At 45.4% G+C, this 27,269-nt stretch overlaps 1 protein-coding gene across 1 annotated transcript; it reads right to left on the bottom strand.

Annotated features, from left to right (window-relative positions):
- Positions 1 to 399: 399 nt before the first annotated feature.
- On the bottom strand, positions 400 to 25,577 carry LOC115369804 (scavenger receptor cysteine-rich type 1 protein M130-like). Its single transcript, XM_030066469.1, has 11 exons — positions 25,502 to 25,577; positions 25,119 to 25,406; positions 18,094 to 18,399; positions 17,378 to 17,680; positions 12,354 to 12,659; positions 11,806 to 12,105; positions 6,401 to 6,706; positions 5,845 to 6,150; positions 3,725 to 4,054; positions 1,101 to 1,186; positions 400 to 504 (listed from the first exon to the last, which is right to left on the bottom strand). Exons 1-11 carry the CDS (start codon positions 25,575 to 25,577, stop codon positions 400 to 402), a joined length of 2,712 nt encoding a protein of 903 aa, XP_029922329.1.
- Positions 25,578 to 27,269: the final 1,692 nt, after the last annotated feature.

Raw genomic sequence — 27,269 nt, 5'->3', positions numbered from 1 at the left:
CCCTCAGCAGATCCTACAGGAACAAGGAGATCCTGCTGATCTGAGCCCAGAATCAGCAGATTGTTTTCTTCTGAATCGGCCCAAGTCACAGCAACGTCTCTTCAGAGTCCAGATGCTGAGGAGGAGGTTGGGGTTCTGGACTCAGACCAGCAGGATTTCCTTCAGACTGGATCCCACAGGAAGAGAACAACTAGTTTTCAGAATTTCAAAGGTTTTTTTTTTTTTCCAGAAATGTGTGAGATTTTTTCTCATAAATTTATGACTTTAATCTTGGAAATTCTGAGTTCTTTTCTCAGAATACAGCGAATGTAAGAGCTGTCAAGCAGTACAACAAAATGTTCAGCCTGCTGATTGTATCTGACTGATCCATCTGGAGGCCGGGCGAGCTCCGTGGAGATCCTACTCTGTACCTCGGGCTGCTGCCTCTTCACCTTCATCGTAATCCAGCTCAATGTCCTGCTGTCCGGCTGTCCGGCTGGCCTCTGCCCTCTGCCCTCTGGTGGCCTGAAGAGATATGATAGCGACAGTCTCCAAGTTACTGATCTCACCTCTTCTGGCTTGAAAATACAAAGTTGTATTTTTGCCATTGTAGGGAGAAAAAAAATTCATGTTCCAAGAAAAAAACCCTCAAATTTCCATAATTTAAGTGGTAATTTTATGAGAAAAAAATCTTGGATATTCTGTGATTAAAGTTGTAAATTTATGAGAAAAAACTTCTGAGATTATCAAGTCACAAATTTGGGAGAAAAAAATCAGAAAAATTGTTTTTATTTTATTTATTTACTTTTTCTTTGTTTGGTCAAGGAGGCACATGGCTTGACTTTGCTGGCACTTGCCATGTGTCACGCCTGCAGTTGATGACTTCATCAAAGTAATAAAATTAGACTTTGCAGTTGTTGTGTTCTCAAAGTTAATCCTATCCCAGACCAACAGGTGGCACTGTGTAACTGCTGCTATACAGATAGAGAAGAAGAAGGCAGGACATGTAGCTCTGTGCAGAGGTGTATGGACTTTGATTGCCTTGGAAGGGTGCTCCGCAGCATAAATGTGGGAGTGCACCTTTAACACAAGCCTCTGCTGAACACAGATGTGTGCAGTACCTTGCAGTAGAGATAGAGGGCAGTGTTCATCAACACCAGAACCAGCAGCAGGACAACCAGCCTGATGATGAAATCAGCTGGAGAGCCTGAAAGAGATCCAGAGTCATCACATCAGATCAGACACAACAGCTGCTGCTTGAAGCCCTCTTACCCTGATCCGCCTCTATGCCGACGACTCTGCCGTTTACCAGCGCTCAGTCCCTTCAGATTCTGCCGTCTGCTTTTGCCATGGCTCAGCTGCAGTTGGCTAATGTGAAGCTTGTGCTGAACACTGCACATCTAAAGTGATGTTATTTTCCAATGCCAGGAAGACGTTAGCTTCTCTTGCTAGCATAAAAACCCTGAAGGATGTCCAATTGAAACAGTGCCACAACACAAGACCTTAGGCATTTTAATTGAATATGTTTATCTTTCAGCCCTCATGTTGAAAACCTTGTTAAGCAGTTAAAACCCAAGATAGTGTTTTTATTTAAGGGATCGATCATGTTTTAATTGTCTCCAGGAAAAACCTGGTTGAGGCTTCATCAGATACGGTGAGCTGCTGTATCTGCATGCCTCTGCTGAGCGTCTGTAGGGCTGGACGCAGCTGTATCGTGTATCGCAGCTGTATCTTATATCGCAGCTGTATCGTGTATCGCAGCTGTATCTTATATCGCAGCTGTATCGTGTATCGCAGCTGTATCTTATATCGCAGCTGTATCGTGTATCGCAGCTGTATCGTGTATCGCAGCTGTATCTTATATCGCAGCTGTATCGTGTATCGCAGCTGTATCGTGTATCGCAGCTGTATCTTATATCGCAGCTGTATTGTGTATCGCAGCTGTATCGTGGATCGCAGCTGTATCTTATATCGCAGCTGTATTGTGTATCGCAGCTGTATCGTGGATCGCAGTGCTCTGAGGTTTATCACAGGCTGTGAAGCCTTGACGCACTGCTGCAGTCTTTATGCCAGAGCACAGGGGCCATTCAGTCACGCATCAGTTTATATTTATCTATAAGTCCATTCATTGTCTGCTCCCACTCACATCTGTGGGTATATCTCAGTCATAACCAGTATTTACAGCTGGTGCTCAGCTGACTTTCCTGAGGTTTACGCTGAACTGCCTGGAACCACCTGCAGACTGACCTGCAGCTCCTATCTGGTGATGTCGCTCAGGGATTTTAAAAAAATATGAAAGGGTATGGAGGCAGAATCTGCTGGAGGTTGTAACTTCCTTTTCATCTTATAGTCCAGTAATTTTAGGCCAAAATTGGGGTCAACCTAGGACAAATTGCAAGAGAAGCAAACTCAACTGATTTTGTATCCTCAGTTTGTCCTGAGTGAGGGGAAAAAAGTCCCAAGAAATCCTATTGGTGGAAAGTTTTGAAAATCACCTATTTATGACCACATATTACCAAAAAACACTGTTTTTAACACACAGGGGAAAGGGGTTCCAAATTTTACTTTCAGATATCACTATAAAAATTCACAAGTTGATTACACACATAAAGACAAGAAAAAAAGTCAATTACAAGTTCTTTGAATTATTCTGTTTACACATGCATATCACACATTATCTGATTTGATTTCCGCTAATAAGGAATATAAGGAATAAATGCAGGAAGAGACATTTAAACAGTGAATTAAAAGGTTACTATATATATAGTAACCTTGAATTAAAAGGTTACTATATAACAGTGAATTAAAAGGTTACTATATGTATAGTAACCTTTTAATCCACTGTTTAAATGTCTCTTCTGGCATTTATTCCTTATATTCCTTATTAGAGCATATCAAATCAGATAATGTGTGATATGCATGTGTAAACAGAATAATTCAAAGAACTTGTAATTGACTTTTTTTCTTGTCTCTGTGTGTGTAATCAACTTGTGAATTTTTATAGTGATATCTGAAAGTAAAATTTGGAACCCCTTTCCCCTGTGTGTTAAAAACAGTGTTTTTTGGTAATATGTGGTCATAAATAGGTGATTTTCAAAACTTTCCACCAATGGGATTTCTTGGGACTTTTTTTTCCCTCACTCAGGACAAACTGAGGATACAAAATCAGTTGAGTTTTCTTCTCTTGCAATTTGTCCTAGGTTTTTTCATAAAATGACTGGACTATTAGCCAAATGTATTTCATATGTTTTGTTCTGTATGTTTTATAATGTGTGTTCCTAGCTTGTTTGTTGCGAGTCCTTTTGCTGTCTAGACCATGGCTTCTTGTAAAAGAGATCTTGCATTCTCAATGGGTTTTACCTGGCAAAACAAAGGTTAAATAAAAATTGAAAATATTGTTTAAAGTCCCCATGAAATGACTTCACATGACCTCTACTTCCTGTAAAACAGAGCATCTTAAACAGTGACGTCATCCTGCTCTAGTGCCTGCAAATTAAAATTTCAACCAATAAAACCTTCGCAAATCTGTAAACATCCTCTCTCATCCACCTGTCCCTTCAAAATAAAAGCATGTTTCTCTCCCAAACTGAGATCCTGTTGATTTGCACTTGAGGATGATCCTTCCCTGCACTATGTCCCACCCATACTTCCTGTTTAAACAGGAAGTACATCAAATCAAGAAAGTAAGAGTCCATTCCATGGGGTCTTTCAGACTGTCACATCCTGCAGACTCTCTTCGGGTTACCTGAGACAGAGAGGGAGAGGGGCTGGCTCTCAGAGGACAGGTGATGTGACAAGACGTCGATGTGATAAACACAGCTGTAGCTCCCTTGGTGGGCGGGCTCTGCAGCAGGAAACAGGAAGTGTGCAGAGTGATTGACAGCCGGCAGGGTGTGGGTGTGTGTTGCGTTGGAGGAGGTGAAGGTGAGCTGGAAGGAGCCTCCTGCGTACTGAGGCTGGATGGAGCAGCCGATGCTGAAGCTGGAGCCCCTGAACACCTGAAGCCCCTGCTGCTGGGCCTCGGAGACCCCGCCCACAGAGGGAGACAGGGAGATGATTGGCTGAACCAGCACATCTGTAAACAGAGAGGGAGATGTGTATTTTAGATCAGTCACACTGTTTCCATGCCGATTTGCAAAGATAGATTTCTGCTGGAGGAACCCGATCACTACGCCATGGAAACCTTTAGTGACATTACACTGTGTTATGTTACGGTGTGTTATGCTACATCAGGGCCACTTCAGACGGCTCAGGGGCCACGCAGCAAAACTCAGCTGTGTCCAAGGGCCGCAAGCTAAACATGTCTGTCCTATTTTGGACGTTTAAACAATAATTTGGTCCCAGGCTACATGACGAATCTAAAAATGAATGAAACACAGAAAACAGCTCCATTTCCATCCAAGGCCAAACCTCACTGAATCAAAGATCGTCTTGCAAAGATCAATGATGAAATGATCAAGTTACAACAAACTGAGGTTTCATTCCCAAAATGTGCACAGAATGGGCAGCCTGCTCAGACTGAAGTGAGGCCACATCACACTCCCTTGGAACGTTATAAAATAAACAGGCTTCATTCACAAAATTGTGAACAGGGATATGTGATGCTTCTGTCTTCCTTTTCAGTGTGGAATTGGCCATGATTGAGTCCTCCTTTCATCGCACTGTAACATCAAACACTAAAGCCGGTGTGTCGACACCCGCCTCCCGATACACCGCCCCCTGACACACCGCGACCCGCCCCCCTGCCACACCGCCTCCCGACACACCTCCCCCAACGCACTGCCCACCCGCCCCGTGACACTCCGCCTCCCGACCCACCGCCTCCCGACACACCGCCCCCCGCCCCCCGACACTCCGCCTCCTGACACACCGCCTCCTGACACACCGCCACCCGCCCCCCGACACTCCGCCTCCTGACACACCGCCTCCTGACACACCGCCACCCGCCCCCGACACTTTGCCCCCTGACACACCGCCTACCGACACACCGCCTCCCGACACTCCGCCTCCCGACACACTGCTCCCCTGACACTCCGCCCCCCAACTCACCGCCTCCGAACACACCGCCACCCGCCCCCTGACACTCCGCCCCCCGACACACCGCCTCCTGACACACCGCCACCCGCCCCCCGACACACCACCTACCGACACACCGCCCCCCGACACACCGCCTCCCGACACACTGCGACTGGTGGGGGCTTGTCCATCAGCTGGAAGGTGAGGCACGCCCACTTCTGGTCAGTAGGTCAAAACAGGTTCATGACATCAGCGCAGTAGCCTATGCATTATCGCCCTCTTGTGGTTAGTGATAGAAATGAATTGTCCACAGACTGAAAGTCAATAATAATATAGTATAATAATATTTTTATTATATGACAGTGGTGGGCCGTATAAAAATGATGCACGGGCCACATGCGGCCCCTGGGCCACGGGTTGAGTAGCCCTGTGCTTCACTATGTTAAATTACATTATGTTGTTCTGTTCCGTTTTGTTAAATTGTGCTGCATCATGTTGTTACGTTACATTGTGTTATGTTATGTTATGTTATGTTATGTTATGTTGTAGTGTGTTATGTCACGCTGCATTACCTTTTCTTATGCTACATTATGAGAAGCAGAGCTCCTCTGAACGGCCTCGCTCTCTAGTTTGTGTGTGTTAAGTTTGATGAGGCTGTGATTCTCCTAGAGGTCACTAGAGGTCATTTTCTACAGCGACGTCCAGTTTGACAAAAGTCTCTGCCTGCAGTGAAATGGCTGCTATGGGGGCCAACATCATCACACAGGAATCAAAGCGAGTGTGAAAGTAGTTGAAGACATGATGTCATGATCATGACATCATGAACATGCTGTCAGTTTTCTGTGTTACCTGAGCAGATAACCTCCAGGCTTGACCTTCTACTGTATGATCCCATTTTGACCACACACTCCCTGAGTGCAGACTCAGACCCGTCACAGTGAGGTTCAATCACCCAGACGGTGTGATCGGCCGAATCCTCTCTCCTGTCTGCAGAAACAGCAGAGCCGCAGTCCAGCTGTCTGCACACTGCAGCTGCTGCCTGCAGGGTCCAGTCATTGTTCCAGACATCCACTGGTTTCCAGTCTCCATGTTGTTTCAGCTCCATGGTACCAGCACAGCGGCTGGCTCCGCCCACCAGTCTGACATCATCAGGCTCTGAACAGAGACAAGACAGTATTGAGTGAAAGCGTTAAAAAAAAAAGCGAAAGTGATAGCTTGGATTGTTCCCCGTGCAGAGGCATCTGCTGCCTTCTCTCATGTTGGAGCAGAACACTCCTGCTGAAGCTCATGGACCAAACCATCTATCAGCTATCTGGAGCAGCAGACAGAAACTACATGGGTAAGAATCTGCACCGTCATATTAAAGTGTCTTTGATTACGAGAGAAATGAAGGCTCCTCTGCTACCTGAGCAGGTGAGTCCAACAGCTTTGCCAGGTGAGCAGGTGTTTCTAACCGAGCCTGAGCTTCCACACTCCAGGAGAACGGACTCGCTGCCTTCACACTGGAACTCTTTGGTCCATGTTGGAGCCTCCGCTTCTCCATAGAGCGCCCCCTGGAGGACTGAAGGAGCCCCACAGCCAAGCTCCCTACAGAGCACCTCTGCATCCTGCTGGTCAAAGTCAGCTTCACACACTGAGGACCACGACTGGCCAGACTTCACCTCCACTCTGCCTGAGCACAGACTATTCCCATTCACCAGCCTCACAGAGTCTGGAGAGAGAGAGGGAGGGAGGGAGAGAGATAGAGATAGAGATAGAGATAGAGATAGAGAGAGAGAGAGAGAGAGAGAGATTTTACAAAGCCCTTTATTTAACACTGCACATGGTATCCAAACTCAGCTACATGACTACATCACATATACAGGAGAGGAAAAAAGAAAGAAAGAAAAAAAAGAAGAAAAAAAAAACAAAACAGAGAAGACACAGTGCACCAACAGTATGGACAAAACTTCACCTGGTAACACAGCTAGAATGCGAAGACCAGATCCTCATCGTCCCCCACTGAACACAACACCCCACTGAGAGCTGAAAGCCTGCAAGTCACCAATCATTTTATAGTAGGCATGCTCCACCCTGAGCTGAGCCTTCAGCAGGCCTGTCAGAACCAGCACAGGATCCACACAGCCTATCTTACGGCTCAGCCAGATGGCTAATTTCCGAAGAAAGCTGTTGAAGAACAGTGGCTCCTCAAACAGCCACAGACCGGCTGTGGCAGCAGGGTCCCTGGAGACCTTCAGGATCCTCCATGCCTCCAGGACAGAGGTGTAGAAAGGCGTCAGGCCCGTCAAATCCGCCTCTTCCAGCCTCAGCAGGAACAACTGCTTGCTGTAACCCAGACGACCAGCCGACCGCAGGATGAGCTTGGCTGTGTCCAGCCACCGCACACCACAGTGGTACAGCAGTCTCTGTGCAGTCTTCAGTCTGAAGGCCATCACCCGGGAGGTAATGTCCATGAGACCCTGTCCCCCTTCCTCAACTGGCAAGAATAAGGCAGGGGCTCGGATCCAGTGCTGCCCCGACCAGAAAAAGTCCACTATGGCCCGCTGGATGTATTCGATCAGGCCTCTGGGTGGAGGCAGGACAATCAGTCTGTGCCACAGCATCGAGGCAACCAAATTATTGGCAACCAAAACACGCCCCCTATACGACAGCTGGGGTAGCAACCATTTCCATCTAGACAACTTGGCACACACTTTTTCCATCACACCCTCCCATTTCTGCCTCTGATACTCCTCTGTGCCCCAAAAAAACACCCAACACTTTCATCCCTCTTCTCCCCCACTGCAGCCCTGCAGGCAGACTGGGTGCTGCCCTCTGTCTCCACTGCCCCACCTGTAAGGCCTCACTCTTATCCCAGTTTACTTTTGCTGAGGAGGCCTTCTGATACAACCCCAGACTGTCCTGTAGAGCCTCCACGTCCCCCTGATCCCTGACAAACACATTTAAATCATCGGCATAGGCAGAGACAATCAAAGGCAGGTTATGTGGTGTCCCTGGCAGTGTAACCCCGCCGAGGCGGCTTCTCAGCTTGCACAGCAAAGGTTCAATAGCCAGGCTGTAGAGCTGCCCTGAGATAGGACAGCCCTGCCTAATCCCTCTCTGTACTGGGATTGGCCGGCTCAAACCTCCCCCAACCTTCACCAAACACTCAGCACCATTATACAATAACCCCACCCATGATACAAAATGGTCACCAAAACCAAAAGCCTTCAGCACTGAAAACAAGTAGCCATGGTCCACCCTGTCAAATGCTTTCTCTTGATCTAGAGAGAGAATACCGATGTCATGGTCATACAGTTTGCATATGTCAAGCACATCACGAATGAGAAAAAGATTGTCCATTATTGTTCTGTTCTGTACACGATACGTTTGGTCCATGTGAACAAGTACATCGAGACAGTCTCTTAGTCTATTTGACAGGGCTCTGGAAAGTACTTTATAATCCGTGCACAATAGGGCCACTGGCCTCCAGTTTTTCAGCAAGGCTAAATCTCCTTTCTTAGGGAGCAGCAACAGAACTGCCCTTTTACACGAGACAGGCATCGCGCCTGTATGAAAGCACTCTAGGAGTACTTCATGCAGGTCAGGTCCAAGCAACCTCCAGAAATGCTTATAAAAGTCAGTGGTGAGCCCATCTATCCCTGGAGCCCGTCCTGATGCCATCTGACCGACAGCCACAGTCAACTCCTCCAAGCTGAGGTCTCTATTCAGGTCCACCCTTTCCCCAGGACTGAGCTGAGGAAGCCCCTCCAGGAGCTCAACAGCACTGTCCGGATCACACCTGTCTGCCCCGAAGAGAGAAGAGTAAAAGGACACAGCATGTCGCCTCATTTCCTTTGGGTCCGTCGTCACCCTCCCATCAGGAAGCCTAAGGGACGTCATCAGCTTACTCCTTGCAGCAGTCTTCTCCAAACTGAAGAAGGAAAGAGCTCGGAGCATCCATATCACGGATGTTAAGGAAGCGAGACCTAATAAGGGCCCCCTTCACTCTCTCCTGCATGAAAGTCCTGAGCTCCAGTCTCTTTTCTTGCAGCAGGCTGTCATCAGCCGAGCTTGAGTTACTGCTCATGGCACACTCAATATTCTTTATACTGTCCTCCAACTCTTGAACTGCTGCTTTAATCCTAGCAGTAGAATGAGATGTGAACTGTTGACAGAAGACATGAATTTGAGCCTTGCCCACTTCCCACCACTGCCTCAGCGAGTCAAAATTGGCTTTCTTGTTTTGCCAACAGACCCAAAACTGTTCAAAGCTTTGACAGAAAACCTTGTCCTGCAGCAGCTTGTTATTGAAATGCCAGTAGGACCTAACTTACTGACCAGGGGAAGTAATCAGATCTACACTGATGAGATGGTGATCAGTAAAGCCAACTGGAGTGATAGAGCTACTGACTAAACTGGATGCAAGTGACTGTGAAATATAGAACCTATCTAGCCTGGCTGCACTCACTCTGTTATTGCTCACCCTAACCCATGTATACTGTCTGACAGTGGGGTGTTTCAACCTCCAAGCATCTAATAAGTCTAATTGAGTAACTATTCTGTGTAAACTCTCAGAGGACTGAAAATGTGGTTCCTCACTTGTCCTGTCCATGGTAAAGTCAATGGTGCAATTCCAATCTCCACCTATGATAAGCTGCTCCTGACCATACTTCTGCAGCTCGTTCCTCAACACACTGAGAAAAGCTAACCTGTCAGTTCCATGATTTGGGGCATAGACATTGACCAAATAGAAAACCCAACCTTCAATTTCCACCCTAACAATCAGACACCTCCCCTTAACTAACTCCAGAGTTGATAAAATCTTAGGGCTTGTTCTTGTAGTTAACAGCACTGCTACTCCCCCACTGAAATTAGTGCCATGGCTGAGTCTATGTAACCCTTCCCACCATAGCCCCCAATCAGCCTCATTAGTCTGGTCACTATGAGTTTCCTGCAGAAAAATCACATCTAACTTTTTTTGTTTTACAACCTCAGTTACCATAGCCCTCTTATGTCTGTCCCGCCCACCATTCACATTAAGAGATCCAACCCTGAATCCCTGAGAGAGAGAGAGGGAAAGAGAGAGAGAGAGAGAGAAACATCATGTTAATTTTATGTTTACCTACTTGTCCCCATTAAATTAGGAAAAGTCATGAAATATGAAGCAAAAAAAGTATGTAGAGACATTAAACATTGAATGGGGTCATATTAACCGCAGAGATAATGGAGAGTTCAAAAGAAACCAGCGGCAGTGGCGGCAGGCGTTTGGCAGATGTTTCATTGCTTTGTGACTGTAAGAAGATGATAGGCATGACCGCAACAGTCAAACCAGAGTTTAGGACATGACTTTATGTCTTCGGTGGGTAAATAACGGGCTGTGGCGGTGTCCAAGTCTTTCTTTGATTAATCCAATGTGGCAGAACAGTACACCCACCTTTCAGCTACAACTCGGACTTCTACTCTACAGCACGTCACTCTGTCCAGTCCGTTACGCTAACCTGTCCCCCCGTAAAACCCCCCGTAAAGATGGGTAGGAATCAAAAATGCCTGTCCCCAATAAAATAATAGTTGCTGTAAATGATACTGAAATAATCTTATAAAATGATTGATTTATTTCTGACAAAGTCCAAAATATTTGTGAAATTGTTGAAAAAAATTAACATAAATAAATATGGTAAACTTCAACTAAAAAAACACCAAAAATACAACGTGCCTAGTAACCAAGGTTAAAGATATTAAATCGACGCAGCAACCTTCTCTGATTCCAAAGTGGTTGTGGTTCTTGGGTGCAGACATTAGGAGTCCAGATCATTCTACATGTATGAGAGCAGTAGGGTGCAACCTTTCAGGAGGTCAGTGGAACAACAGTGGAAGTTGTTCCTTACCAACCAGAGCCCTGCTGACCAGCCACCACGTCATTTGCTGCAGGGAATTCAGCTCCCATAGCACGTGGCTGACAGGACCAGCCTGTCTGTGAAGATCTGCCAGGACTGAACTTCCCCATGTGCCATTCGACCTGACCAACCCCAGACCTGATGATGAGATCTGCTCTCAGGTGATCTACCACCTCACCAGTGTTTCCAGTAACTATCTAGATCCCAGGGGCTTTGAGGGGCTCTCAAGCTGGTGGGGACTGACAGAAGCAGCAGGGAGCAGGACTTGACATGAACTTTTTGGTCTCTATTTTCATGATCTGAACTCCCGGTCTGCAGAGCGTGGTGCGGGTCATTCAGGGCGTGTCAAGGTCCACTGCTGCTGTTTGAACGCTGGACTAAAGGCTGAGCTGCTCCAGGCTCCTGGCTCTAAAGGCTTGTCCTGAGTCTCTTAATTAATGCAGTAAACCAATCAGAGCGCCGTCTCCCGTCCCCTTTAACAGCCAGGTGTGTCACACCTTGGTGGGCTGCTGTTCTAATGGAGGATTCTCCAGGTAAGAAGGAAGCTTCTCTGCAGAGGTGACGGATCTGCTCGTGCGCCGAGTGAAAGCTCCCGAGCAGATCATCTACGGCGACAGCAGGACTCCATCTGAGCTCCCTGAGGTGAAGCAGTCAACACAGCAAGCAACACTCTGCTGTTTCCACAAGGCATGACATGACAGCTGAGCTGCTTGGAAACTAGAAAAGAAGCTTTAGTCTGGCTCGGAGCTGCTTTGACTGACCAGACACTGCGGCTCGTGGTTCTCCACAGTCACTAGCCGAACTGAAAACTGCAAAGACATGCATTTTCTTTGAAATAAAATTTTATTTGAACAGGAAACCATTATAGGCCTAACAATCCAACCTTAATAAACTATGTGTGTGTGTGTATGTATTGATGCACTGATGGTGTTACCTGAGCAGGTGGTGTGCAGGCTGTGAGAAGAAGACTCAGATGTCATTTTCAGACACTCCCTCAGTGCAGATCCAGCCTGAAGACAGTCCGGCCTGACCTCCCACACAGATCTGTCTGAGGAATCTTGCTTCTCTATAGAAACAGCAGAGCCGCAGTCCAGCTGTCTGCACACTGCCACTGCTAACTTCAGGGTCCAGTCATAGTGTGGGTCATCCACTGGTTTCCAGTCTCCATGTTGTTTGAGCTCCATGGTACCAGCACAGCGGCTGGCTCCGCCCACCAGTCTGACATCATCAGGCTCTGAACAGAGACAAGACAGTATTGAGTGAAAGCTTTAAAAAAAAAAGCGAGTGATAGCTTGGATTGTTCCCCGTGCAGAGGCATCTGCTGCCCTCTCTCATGTTGGAGCAGAACACTCCTGCTGAAGCTCATGGACCAAACCATCTATCAGCTATCAGGAGCAGCAGACAGAAACTACATGGGTAAGAATCTGCACCGTCACATTAAAGTGTCTTTGATTAGGAGAGAAATGAAGGCTCCTCTGCTACCTGAGCAGGTGAGTCCAACAGCTTTGCCAGGTGAGCAGGTGTTTCTAACCGAGCCTGAGCTTCCACACTCCAGGAGAACGGACTCGCTGCCTTCACACTGGAACTCTTTGGTCCAAGTCGGAGCCTCCGCTTCTCCATAGAGCGCCCCCTGGAGGACTGAAGGAGCCCCACAGCCAAGCTCCCTACAGAGCACCTCTGCATCCTGCTGGTCAAAGTCAGCTTCACACACTGAGGACCACGACTGGCCAGACTTCACCTCCACTCTGCCTGAGCACAGACTCTTCCCATTCACCAGCCTCACAGACTCTGGAGAGAGAGAGGGAGGGAGAGAGAAAGAGGGGGGGGGGGGGGGGAGGAGAGAGACAGAGAGAAAGATTTTCATTTGAATTTAAAATTCCTTAAAATTAAAAAAAACAAAACAAAAAAAAAAAAACAATATCTCCATACAAAAACACGACTGAAACATAAATTATCATCCACATCGAGCTGAATCGAGGTCAACTGGACCTGTCTGTAGATTCTGGGAGATGCCGTTATTCATTCCTGGAGTCAGGTGACCCTAACACTAACGAGCTGGGCCCAGCAGGGATGAGCACTAACGAGCAGCCGGGACACCCCACCTGTCTGTCAGAGCTGAAGAGGAGAAACGTCCTCAAGAACGTCCAGACAGTCCAGCTGAGCTCCAGTCTGCTCTGTGTGGAGAACCAGGAGCTGCTGACGGAGGACCTCCACAGACAGATGAAAGGAAGGTTGCCCAACACTGATTAATGATGAGAAGGTGTTAAAGTCCATGGTTATCTATTAGTCGTGTTAGTCATATTATTGCAACGAATAGTTTGGAGAAGAAAATGGACAGAGCAGGATAATCCACACCCTGTGCTCTGAAACAGGAAGCCCTCTGCTGAAGGAGTCAGCAGCAAACTGGTGAAGCTAAAGAAGATGATGCTGATGTCATTTGATGCCCTCTGCAGTAATCTCCCTAAGCTCCTAGGAGAAGTCAATTTGGAAGAAGGTTCAGAAGGTCCTCTGCGTCCAGAAGAACTTTGTGCAGCTCTGCAGAGCATGGAGGGGGGAAGAGCCCCTGAGACTGGTGGACCTCCTCTGGAGTTTTATCAAACTGTCTGGACTGAGCTCTGAGGACATTTTAAGTGTCTTTAATGAGAGTTTTGATGCCATGTCTTTGCCACAGAGCTGCAGGTGTGGCGAACCCCGGCCAAACAGCAGTGAAGCTGACTGATGTTTCCAAAAGACTAATATGCATATTGCATGTTTGGTTGGCTCTGAGCCACACCTTCAGGTGGTTCTTGAAGGTGGTCAGATTGGGACACTCCTTTATGGATGAGGGTAATGTGTTCCAAATTGCAGTCCCTTTAGCAGACAGGGCGTTCTGACTGAAAGAGGTTTTCCTGTAGGGAACCACACAGTCCCTGTTAGTAATTGCTCTGGTGGTCCTCGTCTGTCTAAATGTAATAAACTCTTCAAGTGGAGGTGGCGCCAGGCCATGAAGCACTTTACATATTAAACATGCAGAGGAGAATTTACAAAAATTAGGAAAACTCAGCAAATTATATTTCACTAAAATGTTGCAGTGATGATACGAAAAGGATTTTTTGTCTAGAATTTTGAGTGCTTTTTTGTACAGAAGCTCAACTGGTTTCAGGATACTAGAACTTGTCAAAGACCAGCTGGTAATGCAGTAGCTTAGATGTGAAAATATTATAGAGTGCAAAAACATCAGGGCAGCTGCTTCTGAAAAGGAACCTCTGATTTGCCTAAACTTACAAAGATGAAATTTAATTTTTTTAGACAACATTTTAACATGATTTTTAAAGGAGAGTTTGGAGTCTATAATCACCCCTAGATATTTAAATTCACTAACAACTTCCAGCTCTACTGCGCCCAAAAAAACACCTGAGCGAGAAAGCATGCTAGTGGCAGATTGCTTTGACAGAAATAAACAAACAGATTTTTTTGTATTCAAAATAAGACATGATCTAGTAAGCTATGTTTGTATGTGTGTAAGAGCTGTAGAGAGCACCCGTGCTGCCTCCTCAGGATTTTTCGCTTTAGTAAAGATGACCGCATCGTCAGCATAAAGCTGGACATCCACATTTAGGCAAAAATCAGGCAGATCATTAATATACAATGTAAATAATATGGGCCCCAAAATGGACCCTTGGGGGACCCCTACTGGAGTAGCAGTGGCGGATACAGAACATGGCTAATGGGTGGGCCTAAAAAATTCTGGATGGGCCTGTCATTTCATTTTGTTTATTTTTTTAGATAGACATGTATAAAATGATATGATGAAAGAAAAAAAAAAACCTCTCGGTAAACAAGCCGAGAGGTTGTAAACGAGCATAAAATAAACGTTGGAAAAAGGACATTAAAACATTTATTTATTTAGTTAGTTATTTTTTGGTCTTGAATCTGATAGGGTGGGCAAGCTGTCAATCTGGGTGGGCCTACGCCCATCCAGGCCCACCCGTAGATCCGCCTCAGGTGACAAGTATGAGTCAAACCATTTAATAGATTTGGAGGAAAAATTGAAACGAGACAGTTTAGATAAAAGTACCTTATGATTGGCGGTGTCGAACGCTCTTTTTAGATCTAAAAAAACAGCGCCAACACATCCATTAACATGCCCACACTAATGAATTAGAAATACGACATAACGTCTTCGGCTGCTTCAGCATGGTCACGGTGATGGTGATGGTCACGGTCATGGCCATGGTCACGGTGATGGTGATGGTCACGGTCATGGTCACGGCCATGGTCATGGTCATGGTCATGGTGATGGTCACGGTCACGGTCATGGTGATGGTGATGGTGATGGTCACGGTCATGGTGATGGTGATGGTGATGGTCACGGTGATGGTGATGGTGATGGTGATGGTCATGGTGATGGTGATGGTGATGGTCACGGTGATGGTGATGGTGATGGTCATGGTCATGGTCACGGTGATGGTGATGGTCATGGTCATGGTCATGGTCATGGTCACGGTCACGGTCATGGTGATGGTGATGGTGATGGTCACGGTCACGGTCACGGTCACGGTGATGGTGATGGTGATGGTTTAGATGCTGTCTGAACGAGCTGCTCGTCTCTTGCTCAGTGAATCCTGCTCTCTTCTTGTTGTGCACTCTTGCAGAAAACAAGGAGACAGTCTTTATCTGCAAATAATCTCCCACTTTACTCCCTTCATATTTTTTGTTGATTGCAGAAACCGTTTTATTTTTGCTGACCAGCTGCACGACCTGCTTTCCTCCAGCCTCGGCGTTTGTTTTTCTGTGAACTCCAACATTTTTAACATCAGTCTCCTTTTCCACTAATTCTGTCTTACTGTCATTTTCAAACACTTTAGCAGGTGTGGGCTTGTCTGTATCATTCACCATTTTATTTTGCTGCCCTTTTGCACCTTTTTTCAGCTTGTTTTGATCTCACTGATTTCACTTTTTTCCTCCATGTCCTGACTCATAAAATCAGATTCTGTTTCTGCATTAGGTGCTGTTCTGTTCTTGATTGTGATCTAGAGTTTGGGTTCAGACTGACTCTTAATCAGTCTACATATTTCCAGCATGCTGGTGAGACAGGGAGCATCCCTGGAGTTCAACAGCCACTTTGACTTCCTGCAAAGAATACAGCAGCAAACCTGGCACCCCGCACGCCCCCCACAGGACACCCTGGGGAACACAGTCATTGCCTTCTCCAGATTCACAACACATGTTGACTAGATTGTCAAACTCCCTCTTCTGTACAAACTCACGTACACCCTGATGAAGGCCACAAGCTGTAACAATCGCCCTACTTTAAAGATAAGGAGAAACCACAACACATTTTTTAAGGTGACGGGTGGATATAATCAGACAATGCAGTGAAGCTGCTGGCTGGTGATTAAATGTTTTTAACCTAAAAAATAGCCACAAAATCAAAACGTTCTCCTTAATTAAATAAAATTTATTAACAAACGAAAAAACCTCTGCTTGAAGTAATCAACGTAATATATTTGAGAGAACAAACGGAACACTGCAAGACAACCAATCGCCGGCTTACACACACTTGCCAACACACAATTAAGCTTTCAATCAATCTATTACTCAGTAAACAAAACCCAAATTACCATACCCCGGCCCCAGTCCAAAGTTCATATGAATCCAGACATGAAAACAGACCCACAACCCATGCATATACAGCAGCTGCTGACAAACAACCCAAAAGTGTAGAATTCTATAACTTAAACAACAATCGAACCCGGTTAATCTAACCCTAACCCTAGCCCGGTCTGGTGGTCTGGAATGTCATGCGGACTGGTATCGGGCCGCGCAGGAAGGCCAGCAAGGCTTACCAACCTGTGCGGACCGGGGTTGGGGACCGCTGAGTTAAGGTGTCAGTGGAGGACACATGGAGGAAAATCATTAAAATTCAACATATCTCTATCGTTTGACATCGGATGAAGACATGCCTCCAGTTTGGAGTTCTTTATAACTCACTGAAGTGTGTTGTTTTATTTTCTGGACGCATTTATTCATCCGGCCATGCGACCACACAGGGACGCATTGCCACAGGGGCGCCATGGTTTTGTTGCATGCGTCCGGTGATGTGTCTAGGCGTGATTGCCCCTCTGCACGGGTTTTACATGTTTTTCGTTTTCCTTGCATTAGGTACAGTAGATTAATACACGTTTTACTTTCTCCCCCTGTCCACACCCTAAGTGACTGCCACAATCAAGTCATTTTCAAAAGAAAATGACTTTGAAATGTGGTAAAATTAATTGACATTTGTTCCACCCCTTCTCAGCAGGGGGTGCTGCAGCACCCTCAGCACCACCCTTCCCGCGCCCTTGTCTCTATACTACCGGAGCTGCTGGAACCTGAACTCTTTAGACCTTCTCCCACCTCCATGCACCTGCCAGCATGTTCCACAAACCCCTGCTTTGTTTCAGTTGACCAGTACGACACAGTCTCTGCTGGTTTCTACTGGACAGAGTCTGTGGGTGTGTTCATGCATATGGTTATGACATTACCTGAGCAGGTGATGTGCAGGCTGGAAGATGAGAACATCTGAGTTGTTACAGAACACTCCCTCATGGCAGATCCAGCCTGAAGACAGTCCGGCCTGATCTCCCACACAGATCTGTCTGAGGAATCTTGCTTCTTCTCTATGGAAACAGCAGAGCCACAGTCCAGCTGTCTGCACACTGCCGCTACTGCCCTCAGGTCCCAGTCAGAGTCCCACTCATCCACTGGTTTCCAGTCTCCATGTTGTTTCACCTCCAGTCTCCCAGCACAGCGGCTGGCTCCGTCCACCAGTCTGACATCATCAGGCTCTGAACAGAGACAAGACAGTGGTTAGTAGAAACTTTTTTTTTTTTTTTTAATTAAAACAAGCAAGTGATGGCTTGGATTCTCCCCGTGCAGATGCATCAGCTGCTGGCTAACGTTATCGAACGCTGCGTTAAGTTTGCTGACCTTAGCCATCACCCTTTCCTAACCTTAACCAAGTAGCTAACAAAAGCTAAGCTAACCAAAGCTAACGAAAGTGGCCAAAGTTAACATTTGATTGGTCCATTCAGAGGTGAGATGACAGTCCAATCAGGTGCTCCCGCTGAAGCTCATGGACCACATCTGCTGCAGGTGTTCCACTCACATGGAGCAGCAGACAGAAACTACATGGGTAAGAATCTGCACCGTCACATTAAAGTGTCTTTGATTAGGAGAGAAATGAAGGCTCCTCTGCTACCTGAGCAGGTGAGTCCAACAGCTTTGCCAGGTGAGCAGGTGTTTCTAACCGAGCCTGAGCTTCCACACTCCAGGAGAACGGACTCGCTGCCTTCACACTGGAACTCTTTGGTCCACGTCGGAGCCTCCGCTTCTCCATAGAGCGCCCCCTGGAGGACTGAAGGAGCCCCACAGCCAAGCTCCCTACAGAGCACCTCTGCATCCTGCTGGTCAAAGTCAGCTTCACACACTGAGGACCACGACTGGCCAGACTTCACCTCCACTCTGCCTGAGCACAGACTATTCCCATCCACCAGCCTCACAGAGTCTGGAGAGAGAGAGGGAGAGAGAGGGAGAGAGAGAGAGAGAGAGGGAGAGAGAGAGAGAGAGAGATCCGGAGTTTCAACAAGAGCAGCTGCATCAAAAAATGAGCTCCTAACATTTCTTCAACTTTGGGATGGAAAATTGAAACAAACCACAGAAATAATTTGATAAATAGGTGCCTAAAGGTACTTTGAAGAACCTGACCAAAGGACATCTCTCAACATCAAGATTTTGAAAGAAAAATCATAAGGAAAACTCCAAGCTAAAGGAAACTGATCAACTGACACCTTGGAACTACCTCAGTGGCCCTCTGTGGCCCTCTGTCAACGGCTGAGATAAGACTGAAAAACAAAAGACTGGTAAGCCTTCCGTCTTTGTACTGGAAATCTAGACCCTCTCTGTGGAAGAAAAAGGATTTTACCTTTCTATACCTGTCTTAAAAAAAAAATAAATAAATAAATAAATATACATCTTAAAGCATTACTTAAGTCAAAACCCAAAGCAAAAAACCTAGCTAGCAGTGTCAGTTGACAGTTGGGAGCTTCTGTTGCCATGGAGACCACCACCCGCACAGCGGAATGCAAAGAAATACAATATCCTGCTAAATGTAAAAGCCTACAGGCCAAAAACAAACACAAAGAAAAGACTCTACAAGAAAACCCTGAATGCCTGTACGTCGATTACACCCACCTTAATGGCAAGAGGATTAAAAACAACTTGATCTTCCACACCAAACATCCGGAACTATGGAGAAATGCTGTCTGTGACAGCTACCAACACACCTTCAAAGAGGGAATCGGCCGTGGTGGCAGAGTGACCATCTGTCAAGATGAGAGTCTGGACACTGAGGACCCTTTGCTGACTCTAACCTATTATAAAAACAAAGGAACAGTGCTGCTCCAAGGAAATCAGACCAACCTCAACTCGTTTGAGAAGATGTTCCACCAACTAAAAGCAGAAGTGGACAAGAACAGATCCAACTCAGCAACAGACTCAGAAGATCCCACTGACCGAGCAGACACAGAGGAATCAGAACAAGAGGAGGAAGAGGAGGAGAGAAAACCAACAGAAAATAAAGACCCTGACTATACTCCTCCCTCAGCTCTGACTGAAAACCTGAGAGAATCCCTATCCTCACTAGAGCTGGACTTCACTGAGTTCAGAGAACTTATACTGACCAGACTCACAGAACTCAACAACATCCAGCAACTAAGAAAAGAGCTCCAACAGATGAAACACGACCATCAGAAGAGCATTGACGAGCTCAGACAGACCACCTACATCCTCCAAGAAGAAAACACCAGCCTGCGAGCCCAGATGGCAAAGATACAGGAGGACACAGGAAACAGAGAAAAGAGCCTCAGGAGACAACTGGAACACATGAAGAGTCAAATACAAGTCAAAAGCCCCTGCACTCCGCACCGCCATTCCTCAGCCCACATGGCCACCACTGGCTCACAGACACAGCTCTCTACCGTCACCCCTGACCAACAGACACGGTCTCCCACCCCTGCCTCTGACCACTCAGCCTTAGCCAGAGATGGCCCAACACCCCCTCCCACAACCACCTCCCCCGACACAGACCCTCTCCCAACTGGCCAAGGTGACTCTTACTCTACACCTACACCCTCTACAGCAACCAAGCCAGAACCACAGGTGGTACTGCTGATGGACTCCAATGGGAAGTATGTACAGCCCAAACGCCTTTTCCCTGGCCAGCATAGCATGTCCAAATGCTGCAGGAACACTAAACATGCATTAGAGCTGCTACAACAAGATTCCCTTGGATGTCCCCGGATCATCATCATCCACACAGGCACAAACGATTTACACTCCCTGCGCCGAGACACTGCTCAAGCAGTCACTAAGGTAGCAGAGAGAACCTGCAAGGTGTTTCCGGAATCACGAATTGTGATCTCCACCCTCCTGCCCCGAACAGACACCCCATCCCATGTCATACACGACATTAACATGGAGATCACTCGGAACTGCTCCATCCTCCCCAACATCCACCTGGCGCACCACACCACCATCGGCACCTGGCACTTGCATGATGGACTGCACCTCAACAGAGACGGAGTCAGAATATTTGCCAAAACTCTTAAGGACGTCGCCCTTGGAAGAAACCCCAACCCCACCAGCTCAACAGATGACTACAGGACCCCCAGAGTCCCAAGAAACACACCATCACAACCAAGCTCTCGCCACCCAGCTCTACTTCGACGTCCTCCTCACCGTCCCCACCAACCTCCTGCACCCCAGACCCAGAGAGCCCCCCCTGTCAGCAGAGCCCCACTCCCTCAACAGCAGATGACCTACGCTGCTGCTCTACGCTGCTGCTCTGCACCCCTGCATGTATCAGAGCTGGACGAGATCAGACAGATGCTACGCAGTCTGTGCAGTACACTACTAGTAAGACAGATATAACACCAGTCATCCATCACATTGGTATGACTCCCAAATAGAATCCCATGTTTTATTTTATTTATTGTATTAACTTAATATAGTTCATTCTCATTTTTATTTTATCTTTATAAATTAATTTAATATATATATTAATTTAATTTAATATATATATATATATATATATATATATATATATATATATATATATATATATATATATTTAATATATATATATATACATATATATATATATATATTAAATATATATATATATAAAAAAATAAAAAAAAAAACACATTTTACAACTTAGAACATCTTTCAAATGAAACAAATCCTAATCTAATAAGAAAATATATACCTCCTGCAAATCATTCTAATAAGTTCTCAGGGCCTCCTATGTAAAAAAAAAAAAAAAAAAAAAAATGGATTCTGTGTTTGTTCTATTCCATCCTCTGTTGAGAATTTCAATGAGTTCATTTAAAATAAGCTGTTGGAATATCCAGGGTCTTTACTCCTCAGTCTTTGGTCTGAAGAGTAAAACCTCGGAGTTTGTAAATAGTGTAAATAATAATGATATTATAATCCTATCGGAAACATGGTGTAAAGCTGATATACCCACCCACTGCCCTCCAAACTACAGAGAGATAATTGCCCCCTCCCAGAAATTACCTAGCGAGGCAGAGACTCAGGAGGACTCATCATATGGTACAAGTCACATTTACACAATTCGATAAAAATTCTCAAAATTGAAAAAAACTATATTTGGCTGAAAATAAAAAGAAACCTTATGCCCACACAGAAAGATATATACCTCTGTGCTCTTTACATTCCTCCATCTGAGTCCCCCTACTTCTCTGATGAAATATTCCCCTGCCTCCAGTCGGAGATATGCCACTACCAGGGACAGGGAAATATAATAATCTGTGGTGATTTTAACGCCCGAACTGGTACACATCCTGATGTCACCAATAGTCAAGGAGACAGTTTTATCACCCAGCAAACCCCTACTAATCACCTCCATCTACCTCCTAGAAATAACTTTGACAATGTAATTAACAAGAATGGAAAAGAGCTATTACAACTCTGCAGAAGCCTCAGTCTATACATTGTCAATGGTCGGATAAGAGGGGACTCCTTAGGAAGGTTCACTTACTGCTCAACTCTTGGCAACAGCACTGTCGACTACATGATCACAGACAAGGACCCCTTTTCTTTTAATGCATTCACAGTCAAGCCCCAAACACCCTTATCAGACCACAACCAAATCACCCTCTTCCTCAAACAAAACAGCATCACACACACAAAACCTAACAAACTATTCAACATCCCCAGGACATACAAATGGGACCAAGACAGTACTGAACAATACCAACAAGCAAGCAACAGTGAAGAGATTAGATTATTACTAGAAGAGTTCATAGAATACCCCTACCCTCCCACACTTGAAGGCATATGTAAGGCCATCCAAAACATAAATAAGATCTTTAAAAGAACAGCGAACAAAGCTAAATTGAAACTACGCACAAACAAAAGAAAAACAACAAAAAAGAACCACTGGTTTGACAAAGACTGTCAAAACCTGAAAAAACAGGTTAGAAAATTATCTAACCTGAAACACAAAGACCCTACAAACAACCACATACGCCTTCAGTACTGTGAGATTCTTAAGATATATAAAAATACAATTAGAAACAAAAAGATAAACCATACTCAGAAACAATTATGCCTACTTGAAGAGAGTATAGAATCGAACTCCTTCTGGGACCAGTGGAGCTCTGTCTGTCAGTCTGAACATGAGGAGCTGGTCCTACAGGATGGAGACGTATGGACTGAACATTTTCAGACCTTATTTGGACCAATACCACCAAGAACCGACTCAGAAAGCAAACGAATACTTGAAAAATTACAAGATATGGAATTGATAATCAAAGACAACCAAGACCCCTTAGATCTCCCAATTACTATGAATGATTTACAAACAAAACTGAAGGCTCTCAAAAACAAAAAGGCATGTGGGCCTGATGGGATACTAAATGAAATGCTGAAATACAGCACAGAAAAATTCCAATTGGCTATTCTAAAATCATTCAACTTAATCCAGAGTGTAGGATATTTTCCCAAAAGCTGGAGTAATGGTCTTATTTCACCTATATTTAAAAGTGGTGACAAATTTGACCCTCAGAACTACAGAGGAATATGTGTCAGCAGCTGTTTGGGCAAGGTACTCTGCAGCATCATCAACTCCCGTATTGCTAAATTCCTCAGTGACCATAATGTCCTACATAAAAGTCAAATTGGATTCATACCTAACCATCGCACATCTGATCACTTATTTACCCTCAGCACTCTTATCAACACACATGTACACCAAAACAAAAATAAAATTTACTCATGTTTTGTAGATTTCAAAAAGGCCTTTGATTGTATTTGGCATGAAGGGCTCTTTTATCGACTGCTAGCGAGTGGCATGGGGGAAAAACCTATAATTTAATTAAAACAATGTATCTTCATAACAGATGTGCAATTAAAATTGGAAACAAAAGAACCAATTACTTCAAACAGTACCGTGGGGTTAAACAGGGCTGTAATATGAGCCCAACCCTCTCCAACATATATATAAACACACTTGCAGAACAGCTGGAGAAATCCACAGCCCCTGGTATTCCTCTACAAGACACTGAGGTCAATTGCCTCATGTTTGCTGATGATCTGGTGCTCCTGTCTCCCTTCAGAGAGGGCTTACAGCAGAGCCTAGACATCCTCCACAAGTTCAGCCAGACATGGGCACTAACTGTAAATTTGAAAAAGACCAAAACATTGACCTTCCAAAAACGATCAAATTCTATGAAAACTAAATTCACACTGGGAGAAACAGAAATTGAACATGTAAAACATTATACATATCTAGGCTTGATTATCAATTCCACTGGACATTTTGGCATGGCTGTAAATGAACTCAAAGAGAAGGCAAGAAGGGCTTATTATGCCATCAAAAGAAAAATTCCAATTGATATTCCAATTAGGACCTGGCTCAAAATCCTAAATTCAGTGATACACCCAATAATATTATATGGCAGTGAAGTGTGGGGTCCATTAAGCAGCCAAGACTTCCCAAAATGGGAAAAACACCCACTGGAAGCCTTGCATGCAGATCTGTGCAAAGACATATTAAAAGTGCACAGACACACAGCCAATAACGCATGCAGAGCAGAACTTGGCCAATACCCTTTAATAATTAAAATTCAAAAACGAACAATTAAATTCTTTAAACACCTGCAATCCAGCGACCCCCACTCCTACCAGTACAAAGCCCTTCAGAGCCAAGAGTTGAGCAGAGATAAAAGTCCCCTCTACCAGCTGGTCCTGAAGCTCTGCCCACATATAACAGAGCAGGACAGGCACCAATCAATCTGGCCCAACCAAATCACACTAAAACAGAAAGAAAATTATACTAAATATTGGAATGAAACTATCAAATCACAAAGTAAATTAGAATTTTATCTGACCCTAAACAGAGAATACACGATGGCAGAGTACCTGACCACCGTGACTAACAGGAAACTGAGGAAAACACTGACAATGTACAGACTGAGTGGACACAGCCTGGCCATAGAAACAGGCCGTCACAGGCAGAACTGGCAACCCAGAGAGGCTAGGCTGTGTTCACTTTGTCAACAAGGAAAGGTTGAGACAGAATCTCACTTCCTGCTGCACTGTGACAAATATCAAGATGTCAGAGAAACCTTCTTTAAAAAATAAATCATATATATCCTGAATTTATGCATTTGCCTGATCCCCCAAAACTGCCTTATTTATGTGGGGAGAAACGTCAATGTGCAGTGTTAGCTGCAGAATATGTATATAAGGAAAACAAGCTCTGTAGGAAATGTTTCTTAGTAATTCCATCTGTCAGCCGGCCATACTCCTGTTACTCACCATGAATGTTATCATTATTCAGTAACTACTGTTCTGTATTTGATGTGATTGTGGATGTTTGCACAATATTATTTATTTATTCCTAATCATTTTCAATGTTAACAATTTTGTGCACAGATTTGGCAATATAGGTTTCTGATCTGTCATGCCAATAAAGCTCATTTGAATTTGAATTTGAATTTGAGAGAGAGAGAGGGGGAGGGAGAGAGAGAGAGAGAGAGAGGGAGGGAGAGAGAGAGAGAGAGGGAGAGAGAAATGAGTGTATACAGCCAGTATTCCAGCCAGTAAGACGTGAATGCTGAGAGAGCAGAGAAGCTCCTTGAGCCTTGCAGAGAGGGAGGAGCTTGGCAGAGCAGAGGCGGGTGTTACTGATGGTGTTACCTGAGCAGGTGATCTGCAGGCTGAAAGAAGAAGACCCCTGTGATAAACACGTCTCCACCACAGATGCAGACTGAAGACAGTCTGGTTTCACCCACCACACAGATTTTGAAGAGGAGTCTTTTTTCTTTTCTGTAGAAACAGCAGAGCCACAGTCCAGCCGTCTGCAGACTGCAGCTGCTGCCTGCAGGGTCCAGTCCCAGTCGTCCCCTGGTCTCCAGTCTCCATGTTTCAACTCCAGCCTCCCAGCACAGCGGCTGGCTCCGCCCACCAACCTGACATCATCAGGCTCTTAACAGACAAGACAGTAAAAGAAGAGAAGATCAAACCAAACCAAGGCTGTTGTCTCTCCTTTTTGATCCACCATGTCTGTTTCTTCTGTTTACCTGATGAGTTGTGTTTTCCATCAGCCTGGAGTCCTGAAGAGGACAAGCACAAAATAATTACAAATACATCTATCATAAACCCCACCAAGATGCCCTGCAGAAAATTAAACCCCTCAGAGGTTTGGAGACTGACCGTCGACACAGATTTTCACGGAACTCACTCAGAAATCATTTGACCAGCTCAGTTCAATAATAACAATAAAGTAAATAATAAAATAATCAGTAAATGAGATGAACAGGTGAACACACACAACTCTGCTAAGGAACTCTGATCATCTTCATCTCCAAAACCCGTTTTCACTAGTTTCGTTGAAGATGCTGCAGTCTGTGTCTTTAAATGATCTTAGAAGATGGTGCTGGTTCTCCTCTTTGGTTGTCTTTAGAAAATGATGTCACCAGGAAAACAAGCCAATCAGAATTGGCCCCAGTTGTTTTGTTACAACTGGAGTTTATCAAAAATCAACCAGTTGTTTGGAATATTAAATCTGTGTCAGCTACATAGAGTTCAAAAGCCTAGAGTGAGTACTGCCATTTTACACAACATCTCCAATGCAGCCTGACAACAACAGCACCCCAAGAGGCAAACTGGGAGAATTACACCTGTTTTTTTTTTTAACCCAGAAAACAACACTGCTTCTTCCTCCAAGAATCAATAGTGGTTTGACTTATCATTACTGCCACTAGGTGGCACAGTGACAGGATTAATAATACTGATAAATCAGCAGCCACTAGGTGGCAGTGCACACAAGAGAACAGCCAATCACAGCCATGGAGAATCAGACCCAAATGGCTCTATCTGTCTGTATGATCAGCTTGCTGATCAGGGCTGGGCGTGGCCACAACACCACCAGCCAATCAGTAACCAGGACGTGGCCAAAACACCACCAGCCAATCAGTAACCAGGGCGTGGCCACAACACCACCAGCCAGTCAGTAACCACTGGCTCATTAATCATGAATGAACAGCTTTAAAACAGTCAGTCAGGTCCTTGCTGCAAGCAGAGCCCTCCAAAATGATTTCCTCACAGTTTGAACTAACTTCACAGTTATTTTTTAGACCAGTGGTTCTCAAATGGTCGTCTGCGTCCCCCCGATGGTACGTAGGCAGGTACATGAGATTTTTAAAAAATGTTAATTTAAAAAAGGAGTCATGTATAAATCCTAAAATAATCAGCCCATGCTACAATAAGCTGAATAAAAACTGAAAAATGTGAGTCTGATAAATCCCATGTTCTCCTCAGTTCTCCCTCTGGGTTCCTGAAGGTGTCAGATGTGTGTGTTTGTGGTTTCAATCTGCTGCCGTGGTCGTGGAGCGAGGACGTTTGTTCGCTCTGAGCGGGAAGACGAGACCAAACCAATCCAGAAAGTGGATCAGTGGTTGAAGTGTAGCAGCGATACAGCTGGAAACAAGGAGGATGAAGAGAAGAAGAAGAAGAAACACAAACAAGAGAATTTGCTCAGCATCAGGTTGTTGGTTCACACTGATGGAGCTGGACTGACCCTCTGACCACAGGAGGCTCAACTGGTCAGGACCAACTGGACTGACCCTCTGACCACAGGAGGCTCAACTGGACCAACTGGACTGACCCTCTGACCACAGGAAGCTCAACTGGACCAACTGGACTGACCCTCTGACCACAGGAGGCTCAACTGGACCAACTGGACTGACCCTCTGACCACAGGAGGCTCAACTGGACCAACTGGACTGACCCTCTGACCACAGGAGGCTCAACTGGTCAGGACCAACTGGACTGACCCTCTGACCACAG

Source organism: Myripristis murdjan, chromosome 13 (assembly GCF_902150065.1).
Source record: "Myripristis murdjan chromosome 13, fMyrMur1.1, whole genome shotgun sequence".
NCBI lineage: Eukaryota > Metazoa > Chordata > Actinopteri > Holocentriformes > Holocentridae > Myripristis > Myripristis murdjan.
The sequence above is the reverse complement of the archived record's forward strand: the minus strand, read 5'-3'. Positions and strand labels throughout refer to the sequence as shown.